General features: G+C 57.2%; 2 protein-coding genes across 2 annotated transcripts; one reads left to right on the forward strand and one right to left on the reverse strand.

Annotated features, from left to right (window-relative positions):
• Positions 1-1055: 1055 nt before the first annotated feature.
• Positions 1056-2818, forward strand: Tektip1 (tektin bundle interacting protein 1). The gene is made up of 4 exons (NM_001109605.1): positions 1056-1143; positions 1914-2152; positions 2233-2358; positions 2630-2818. Exons 1-4 carry the CDS (start codon positions 1061-1063, stop codon positions 2800-2802), a joined length of 621 nt encoding a protein of 206 aa, NP_001103075.1. The 5' UTR covers positions 1056-1060; the 3' UTR covers positions 2803-2818.
• Positions 2703-9377, reverse strand: Mfsd12 (major facilitator superfamily domain containing 12). The gene is given in 10 exon segments (NM_001108730.1): positions 2703-3097; positions 3184-3314; positions 3885-3979; positions 4079-4249; positions 4687-4779; positions 4867-4959; positions 5459-5644; positions 5720-5858; positions 6655-6865; positions 9061-9377. Coding segments are annotated over 10 exon segments (1431 nt in total). The 5' UTR covers positions 9350-9377; the 3' UTR covers positions 2703-3074.
• Between the last annotated feature and the right edge of the window lie 908 nt (positions 9378-10285).

A 10285-nucleotide genomic window follows, 5' to 3' on the forward strand; every position in this document is an offset into this window, starting at 1 on the left:
GAGGAGGAGAAGCCACTTGAGTATATCACCAGGGGGATGGTGGCAATGAACTAAGGAGGGAGGAGCAATGGTGGTCCAGAGGGGTATCTCGTGGATTCTTAAGTGAAGCCCAAGCTAGTGGTTCAAGGTTCAAGGCTACCTGTCCCCAAAAACAAAGTGCCCAATTGGGGACTTTAAAGTTATGCGCTAGTGCCACAGGCCCTTGTGGCCTCTTGCTAGTGGGAGTCCTGCTGGGCACACATGCAGCGGGTGTGTATGTGCAGCCTGCCTTCTGACTCCTGACATTCCTGGTGTGTGGGTCAGGGTTGGGCGGGACATACCTGCACTCAGGTGAGTCAGAGAGGAGAGAGGGGGTCAGGAACAATGCCTGTTACAGAGCCAAGCAGGGAGGGGCTGTGGCTCTGGCTCCCACCCATACCCCCCTACCCCCGTAAGAAGGCCAGAACCCTGACTGGCTGGGGCACCCCAGAGGCCTGACTGGAGCAGAACAAGCTCAGCATGTTAGCGACCAGAGGGGAGGTGATGTCTGCGAGGAAAGGAGCCCACATGGAGCCAGGCATGGTAGAGGCCCCGCCCACACAGGCGGCTGCAATTTGGCCTTTATTGTCAAGAGATACACAGGATGCAGACGCACTGACAGAAGCAGATGACCCTGGGCTCCGCACCCAGTGATGTCACCAAAGATTCCAACCAAAGGAAGACTCTGGGTGTCCACTTGTGTGGAACCCATACTTTGTGGTCCTTGCCTCTGGGTCTCTGCTGAGCACATGGCCGGCCACCCACGAGCCCTTCCTTGGATATGTCTTGAGGACACAGATGGGGCTGGTGGCTACAGTGGTTGGGTTGGGTATGAGCTCCCGCTGTGGTACAGGGAGAAAGCTGAGGGACACTCGGGGTCCCAGCCCTACTTTGGTCCTATTGGCTTCAGCCCCACACCAGGAAGTAAGCTGAGGTCATGGACTGTGGCTGCCCACTTCCTTGTTGCTGGGATACCTTTGTCCCTGTCAACAGTGGTCCCTGGGCCTTGGTGACTAGACCCTCTCGGAAGGCAGGGCCAGACATGGAAAACGTGAGGCGAGAGGCTACTCGGCCCTTTGTCCCTTCGGGCACCCTCGAACTCTACTTCCCTGACCATCTGTACCGGTGGGTCCCTGTATCTGGGACCTCTCCTCACCCAGACCCCAGACCCCCTTCCCTAACCTGACCATGTGGAAGGGGTTGGTGGAGGCAGTGTGCCCAGCCCCTCCTGGGTGTCTGTGTGTGGTCAGGGAGATGAGGAGTCACATTAGCTGAGGAACTTGATTCTCCTGTTCACGTGCTGTAGTGGCAGCTATGTGCCACAATACCCTTCACTTTTCTTGTTCTGTGAGTTTCCTAAACTCAGAGATCCTCCTGCCTTAGTGTGCTGAGTGTTTCCACCCACACCCAGCAGAGAAGTTCCATTTCATAGACCTGATCATATTTTGGCCTTCTGTAGTGCTAATGACAAGCCACCTCAGCCATGGGGCCCTTCTTTGCAAGAGCCACTACTGCAGCCTGCATGGCCTCCCATGCACACTGTACTCAGGAGCACTATCTCTGGGGAGTTACAGGCTAGTCATACTCCAGCTTGGTCCCGGCTTGGTCCCTCCCTCTCCCTCCTTCCTCCAGCATCCATAAGTGGCTCAAGGCTGAGGCAGGAGGATTGCTGCGAGGTCAACACTAGGCAACAGTGACAACTGCCTCAAGCAGGGCCATTCTCGGCTACATGAGATAAAGACTGCAGGTGGGGAAGTGCACAGAGGAGGCGCTGGGTAGAAACGGGGTGACTCTCACCCTATAGCACCTTTGCAAAGGGGTCAGATACTCCCTTGAGACAGGGAAACTGCCTGGGACCAGCAGGACGTCCCAGTTCAGTCCCCATGCTCCCACAGCAATGACTACTTGTCCATGGAAGGGCCCCGTTGGGCGCAGGCCATCAAGCAAGCTGTGCGCTGGAAGTTCACGCCCATGGGTCAGGACGCGGCCGGCCAGATGTGGTACACTGGCTTGACCAACTCGAATCCATGTGATGCCTGGTACATGCTGCCCCGCGCTCTCGACATGCCATACCGCGAGGCCCACACTCGCTGGCACGGCTGCTTCCAGAGTCGCCAGCGTGACCTGCCGCCCGGTGAGTGTCCTGCCCCCAGCCGCGCACAACCGTGGCTCTCACGCTGACACACACACTGCCCCTTCCACACCTCCCCGCAGCCTATACACAGCACTTGCGGGAGACGGCCTTCTGGGACCCCGCGATACCTCCGCAGTACCTCAACCCTGGCACCCGCTGGGGGTGTCTGCAGTGGAGGGACAGGCAAATCCGTGGCAAGGAGTTCGGTGAGCTGAGGGGGATGGGGGTCAGGGTCAGTGCTGCACGTGGGTCACTCCACTCTCAGCGACAGAGGCAGGGGGATTTCAGTCCTGGAGGTAGCCTGAGCTAGCTAGTGTCAAAAAAAAAAAAAAAAAAAAAAAAAAGCAGGAGGAGGACTAGGCGGGCAGTGGGTAGAGTTGCAGGAGCGCAGGATGGGCATGGCCTGGTGGACTCGGCCCGCACAAGGATTGAGGGGCGCCTGCCCCACGCGCAGAGCTAGTCTGGTCCTATCCGCAGTGGTCAACAGGAACCAGTTTGGGGCAGAGCTGCCCCGGCGGTCTGACTACGTGCAGGACCTGTCGCCGCCACATCGGCCGCGCTTCACTGCACAGGACTTCAAACAGCGGGGCCTGGACCGTCCCTACCCGGCCACTGGCCAGCCACCCCCGGTCTTCACCCCCACGCTCTGATAAAGCCGTGTTACTGATTCATGTGTCCGTGTCCCTGTAAGCCGGGCGATCTCTCCCACGTGCAGCCCAAGCATGTGTCCCCAGCAGCCTCCCCGAGGGCGGGTGCATCCTTGTCAATAGTAGGGTCGGGCACCCACGGGCTCTTAGGGCTCAGCAAGCTTGGCTGGTACCCCCCACCTGCATGCCGGGCCCTTTGACCCCGAGCGGGTTGGGGGATCGGAGGTCAGGATGTCTGTTTGGTCCTTCACCATGTCACCCTGGAGAGCCAGAAGTCAGGGCCGGTCTCTGGGGTCCCCTGAAATAAGGAGTGGGTTGGCGTTGTCAAGGGCGGGTCCCAGGTTGCACCCTGCCTCCACCCAAGTCCCACTGATGGAGACCCACGGGTGCGAATGCGAATGGGCCAGATGAGGATGCTGCAGAGAGCCAGGGCTGCGGCCACACCCACGCCTCCCGTCACTGCTGTCATCACCCAGTGGTAAAAGCCGATGCAGGCTCCGCAACACAGCTCAGAGCTAGGGAACAGAGAGAGAGTGGAGGGACATAGAAGGGAAGGTTCCAGTTGCTGGTTCCTGGAAATTGCTGCAGTGTCCCCTGAAACAGCCTCTGTGGCTCCCTTCTAAAGTTCCAGGGGACCCTAGACACATACCCCAAATATGTACACATGCATGCTGCATGCACTTGCTCATAGTACCCTGCAGTCCACAGCCCTGCCCCGGTCCCCTGGCTCCTGTATGGACTCCTCAGTCCTGCCCCAGGGCCTTTGCACAGGCCCTGTAATGGTACAGAGGTTCCCGCACAGGTTCTCAGGGAGCCTCCCAGCTTCCTGTCTGACTCCTATACCATCCCCTACCCCACGCTCAACCCCACTTCTGCATTAGCAGTTATGGACACAGCTGCCATTGTCCTGGGCCAGCAAGGGTGGCTGGGTGGCTCAGGAGCCCACACTATTAGGGTTTGAGTGGTTCTGCATTCCCTGCAGACAATGCCCTCAGCACCCAGCTTAAAAGAAACTCAGTGTTTGTTGGATAAACTGCCCAAAGTAAGGAATGTGTGCTCCCCAAGTATGAGGAACAGGGACTCACGGACAGGGATGCAGGCTCTGCACAGCCATGACTGCCAGCCCATTGGCCACTTTATCCGAAAAGCTCATAGCACCATACACGAAGGCTCCACTGTGCTGGGGGTACACACCACACCGGGTTAGTGCCCAGGACAGGATCCAAACCACGCCCCCAAGCTCCTAACCACGCCCCCAGGCGCCTCCCATCAGCCCTACCGTATGGGGGCCAATGAGGTCAGCGGTCATGGCTAGGGAGGTGACAAGGATGGTGGCACAGCCTGCACCCAACAGCAATGCGGCCCCATATACGGCCACACCCAGGTTATCTGCCAGGGCCACCCAAGCTGCAAAGGCCAGGATCACCAGCAGCCCGGTGAAGTAGGTCATCTAGGGAGGAAGGAGGTGAGGCCTGAGTAAGGCCACATTGCTGGGCACCCTGTGCCAGACACTCGCCCTCTCTGGTCCTCAGCCTAGTAAAAGGCTCCATTAAAACTTGTCTTATTCCACACCCAAGATAGACGCTACTGGTCTTTGCCCAGAGCAGACATTACTAATCCTTTGTTCCACGGCCAGGCCAGACATTACTAATCGATTTCCCATTCTGCATCTGGGTAGGCAGTCCAAATACTCCAGCCCACCAGGTATTGGAAGGAACAGTCTGGAGGTTTCCTGAGCCCTTCGACCAGAGGGCCCAAGAAGCCTGGACTCTGGGCTTTCGTCCCTGGTCTGCCTTGGCCGTGTGTGTGTGTGTGTGTGTGTGTGTGTGTGTGTGTGTGTGTGTGTCCCCACCCCTGCCTGCCTCCCCAGCAGCACCTGTCACTCACGTTTCTCCCTATGCGCCTGTTGATTGGCTTCATGAGGAAGGAGGAGAAGAAGCCACTCAAGTACATCACCAGGGGGATGGTGGCAATGAACTTCTGTGGAGGGAGAAGCAATGGCAGTCCAGAGGGGTATCTCGGCAGGGAACCCATCTCCCACTGTCTCCACACACATCCACAACTCACCTTGGGCAGGCTGAGAGAATAGGTCAGATACATGGCAATGTAGGTCTGAGACAGGTTCACAATAAGCCTTGTGGTCATGTACAGCAGGCCTACCTGTGGGTAGATCAGCAGGGGGACAAGCCAGGGCTCAGTAGGAGACCCAGTGCATTCCCTCCCACAAGTCAGGGATTTAAAAACAAGCTGAGGGCTTCTATAGTACTGACTCATTAAGTCTGATTGGCCAGTAGGCCAGGGCACCAGGAAGGGGCGGGGGATCTGTGATTGGTAATGTCTGCCCTAGCTGAGAAGTGGAAAGGAGTAATGTGTGTCCCAGTTGGGAAGTGGTGATGAGGATTTATGCCTACATGAAATGGAAGGCTGTTGGCGATGTCTGTCCTGGTAGTGAAATGGAAACCAGAAACATCCACCCTGAGCATGGAATAGACTGTGGAATAATAATGCATGGCCCATTGGAGATTAATGTCAGCTCTGCATGTAAACATAGAAGGTTGATTAGTAATGTCTGCTCTGGGTGTGACTGTGACACCCACTGGTAATGTCTGTCCTAGGTGGTGCTGGTATCTTCCTTGGTCTCCTCAGCCCCATAACATACCTGATAGAAAGCTGGCTCCTGAAGCCAATGTTTCCACAACAGCAGTGACTGGGGCACGGGGGCCACCAGGGGGCTGTGCTCATCGGGTTCGATCCCCCGGTGCTGGGGCCTGCGGCTCTCCTTGGTACCCAAGTGGAAGAGCAGCGAGAAGACGGCCCCCACACCCACCACCAGCAGGGCCAGGTTCTGGGGAGGAGAGCAGGGTCAGCAATGGCTCTCCCAGGCTCCAGGGCTCGGGGCTCGCATGCAGCCCTGACTTACCCGGAACACAGACACATCCTGGACTCCCAGCTGGTCACCCACACTGATGTTCTGGCCCCCGTGCGCAGAGCCCTGCAAATGCAGCAGCAACCAGGCCGCTCCATACACAGTGATGTTGGCGACCACAGTGAAGGCATACCTACAGGTGAGGGCTGGGCCTTAACACTTGGAGAGTCCACTAGAGGCTACGTCTGGCACACAGCAAGTGCTCAATAAATACTGTCTGTCAGCACACCGGTACACTATGCCCTAAAGTTTCAAACCGGTGGCTGTAGTAGCCACACCCTCAGCCTACCCTGCCCGTGTCTTCCGCTGAGAGACAGGCACCAGAACACATGGGTCACGTGACAACTTGGTCAGCTGAGTTCCTTTGAAGGGAGGCTGCCCCTGGAGGCCCAGCATGATCAGGTCACTTTAGGAAGCTGGCTTTAGGGTATACCCAGGACCACAACCACTCTGCCAGCCTCAGAGAAGTCTGAAGCACCTCAAATCCTGTAGCTACATTTTGGGCCAGGCACAGCGGTGCACACTGTTGTCCTAGATGCTCTGGAGACTGAGGCTAGAGGATAGCCTGGGCAAATTGGTAAGAAACTGATTCAAAATACATATATTTTTAAAAACCATGAGCTGGTTGATTGGTTGATGATGGTACACGCCTTTAATCCCAACACTCAGGAGGTAGAGATGGACTAATCTGGTCTACAGAGTGAGTTCAAGGACAGTCAGCACCGTACAGAGAAACCCTGTCCCCAAAACAAAACTCCCAAAACAAAAGGCAACAGCAAAAAACAAAAATAAAAAAGAGGGAAAAGAAGGGTGGAGGTCAGATGACACCAGCTCTGTGGGGATCACTGGCACAGCACACAGCTATAGATGACAGATACACCGTTCCTAGGGGACATCTGGCTAGATCACTGTCCCCAACCCTGCTGTACCTGAGGGCTGTGAGCTCCACCTTCTCGTGGTCACTGGTGGTCAGCTCTGGGATGAGGCTCAGGTGGGCAATCTGCGTGGCAGCCCAGCCAAACTGGAAGATGACGATGAAGGGCCCATAGTACAGCAGCGCAGCCCACTCAGGTGTGGCTTCCCCACAGCCCAGGCATGGGCTGAAGATGAATGGGAAGGAGAGCAGGACACAGACAGTGCCTATGATGGTAGAAAAGCAACACAGAAGGGTGAGGAGAGGTGGGGAGGGGCGAGGAGGGGTGAGGAGGGGTGAGGAGGGTTGGAGAGGAGTGAGGAGGGGTGAGGAGGGGTGGGGGTGAGGAGGGATGGAGAGGAGTGAGGAGGGGTGAGGAGGAGTGAGGGTGTGTGGGGAGGGGAGAGGAGGGTAGGGAAGAGCAAGGAGGGGCGGATAGGGGTGAGGGGCAGCCAAGGCAGGCAAACACAACAGAGCCCCCTCCACCCCTGCTCAGATGGAGAAAGGGAAGGACACTCTTGGCCAGGTGTCATCCTGACACCTTAAGGACCTGTAACTAGGACAGGCAGAAAGGACAAGAACGGGATCCCTCAATGCCTTGAGCTCGGGGTCAGCCCCATCACATCTACTCTCTGACCGATGTTCTCCTTTCCCAGCTGGGCAGGGAGGACTCGGAGCCCAGATGGCTTAGAGGGAGTCAAGGTTGCTCCTGGGCCTGGGGACAGAGCAGATCCTGCCACTATCCAGGACATACTGGGTGCCCAATCCTCCTCCAGGTACTCAGAAAAAATATACAATCAATGGAAGATCCTCCAGCATCCCATCATGCCCTGACCACCTGTCCTGTTCACTGCCTGTCCTGCCCCGGGGCCTTTGCACAGCTGTGACCTCCAGCCCCAGAGCCTTTGCACTGCTGCCCCAGATGCATCCACCCATCCCACCAATCTCTCACCCTGAGGTGTCCGCAGTCCCTGAGCTCCTCACACCGAGGGACTCCTTTGAGTTGTTTTTGCCCACCAGACCACAGGCTCCAAGGGTGGGTGTGGTTACCCCAGAGTTCCTTCTATATCCTAGGCAACCAGGCCAGGACTGGGGACACTAGGTCCCCAGGTGGGCTAACAACAGCGGTCTCTTTGCAGCTGAAGGGGGACACTATCACTCTATCTGGGGGAAGGCCATGGCACCGCAGAGCCCAGGCTTGCAATTAACTCCTGATCCTCCTGCCTCAGCCTCCCGAGTGCAGGGTACTGGGATGGCAGCCAGGGCTTTGGGTATGCTGTAAGCACTGTGTCCAACCCTTCCACACTAGTTTTAACTTGAGGCCACATGAAGACACAGAAAAACACCCTGCAGAAAGGACTTTGAGCCCCTGCCTGGCCACTGGGCTTCCAACTTCCCTTTACTGCCCGGAGGTGACTTCACCACCTACCATGCTTTGGATTGAGAAATGAAACCAGCCTTCAGGAGGGGCGCCAGGAAGATCTTCAGGGGCTGCTCCAGGCAGGCGCAGTAAGGCCTGTGTGTTCTACCTCATGACCAAACCACACCCTGCTGTTTCTGGGCCTAGTTAACCATTGGCCTAGGAGTCATCCTGGTCTTCTCCAGATACTCAGCCTGGCCTCTCACAAAGCAGCCATCCCCCTGTTTCAGCTTTTGAATATGGTGACAGGTATGTAGGTTGTGCCTTGAAGCCCACACTAGATTACTAGTACCCCTTCTCTTTTTCCAGAATCTTCCTGGGGTCCACAACCTTAAATAATTCTGAGAAACTAGAAATTCCAGCCTCCAAGGCTGGCAGCTGCAGCTGGGCTGGTCACTGCGGTCTTGAAAAAAATGTCATCAAGGGGCAGGGCTGACTCTGCAGTCACTACCAGAGGCAAAGGGCCGGAGCCTCCAGGAACCAGGCTGGAATTCCACAGGGAGTGGCTACAACCCCAGGGCCAACCTCTCCACTGTCCACACCAAATGACGAGGACTCCATGCTGGGCCACCCCAGACAGGAGTCACAGGCGCATGGGATGAACAGAGAGAGGGAGGACACAGGACACGAGATGATAGTCAGGGAAGGAAGGGAGCTGGGGGGGGGGGGGGTCAGAGCTGTAAGACAGAGGAACAGAGGGGACAGAATCCTAAAAAGCTAGAGGGCCACGGATGGCAGTCAGTGAAGAGGATAGGATACAGGGTGACAGAGAGAGGACAGACACAGTGACATAAACGGGGAGATGGGACACAGCGTGACAGAGGGGAGAAGGAACACAGGGCCACAGCCACAGGGGAGGACGGACACGACGGACACAGGGGAGGATGGACACAGAATGACAGTCAGAGGGGAAGACGGACACGGGGGGGGGGGGGCGGGAGGGAGACAGCCATAGGGGAGGACCGACACACAGGGCGACAGTCGGGGCGGAGGACGGCTCACCCGCTAGGTGCCAGGCCTTGCGGGGTCCGCAGCGTACGCAGGCGGCACGGTCGGCCTCGTAGCCCACGAGCGGCGTGCAGAGCCCGTCGGCCACCTGGCCGAGCAGCAGCAGCAGTCCCGCGCCGCGCGAGCTGTACCCGCGCACGGAGTGCAGGAACAGCAGCAGGTAGGTGAACCACATGCCGGCGCACAGGTCGTTGAGGAAGTGGCCGACCGCGAAGCTCAGACGCGCGGCAAGGGACAGCGACCGCGGCGGCCCCGGGCCTGCGTCGCCCGACGGAGGCGACATCGCGGCCGCAGATCGTACCTCACCGCACTGTGGCCCCGCGCCACCCGCGAAGCTACCCAGCTGCCGCTCCCTGGAGCCGCCTCAACGGGGCGGGGCCTCGGAGCAACGGCCACGCTCGCCAACCGGAGCCGCGCGTCTGGGCCTGGCGCCCAATCAGCAAGAGGAGGCGTGGCCTCTGTCCGCCGTACTCCTGCGGCCCTAACGCCGCCCGCTACAACGCCGGCTTTTTATCGTCGCAGTTCGTTTCTGTTTTACTTTCTTCGTGTTTTTAATTTCTTTGATTTAAAAAAAAAAGGTTTTGTTTATTTTCTAACAAAGGGTATCTTGTACCCCCGGCTGGCTTGACATTTTTGCTTAGCAAAAGACAACTTTGAAATCCCCATCGTTCTGCCTCCACCTCCATAGTTCTGGGAGTCACCAAATTTACCCTTTCCTGAAAGCTTTTTCTTTTGAGACAGGATTTCATGTAGCTCAGGTTAGCCTCAAGCGCAGTATGCAGCTGAGGATGATCTGAACTCCTGCTCCTTCTGCCTCCCTTCCGGACAGAACACCATGGGTGTGGTGGGGTTGCATCCACAAATCGCGACTTTTACCTTTCTGTTTTAACACAGGGTCTCACAAGCTATCCAGGCTAGCCCTGAAGTCCCTCTACAACCTAGGCTGGCCTTGAACTCTCAAGCCTCCAACCTCAGCCTCGAGGGTTGATGGGATTTCAGGCCTAATGCGTCAGGCCTGACCTAGCCAAGGGAGCCCAGATGTCTGCCGCCCATCCACACTCCTTCCTGCCGTGGGCCCCAGCTATCTTGCAACTGGAGTCTGGTGATCACTCCCGTTCTCCCTGCAGAAGGGGCCGGAATGAGAACATACGGGGTGATCCCATAAACTTCCAGACATACATGGTGAAGCACTTAAGGGACGTATTAGTGCTAATTAATT

This window comes from Rattus norvegicus, chromosome 7, assembly GCF_036323735.1.
Source record: "Rattus norvegicus strain BN/NHsdMcwi chromosome 7, GRCr8, whole genome shotgun sequence".
NCBI classification, from domain to species: domain Eukaryota; kingdom Metazoa; phylum Chordata; class Mammalia; order Rodentia; family Muridae; genus Rattus; species Rattus norvegicus.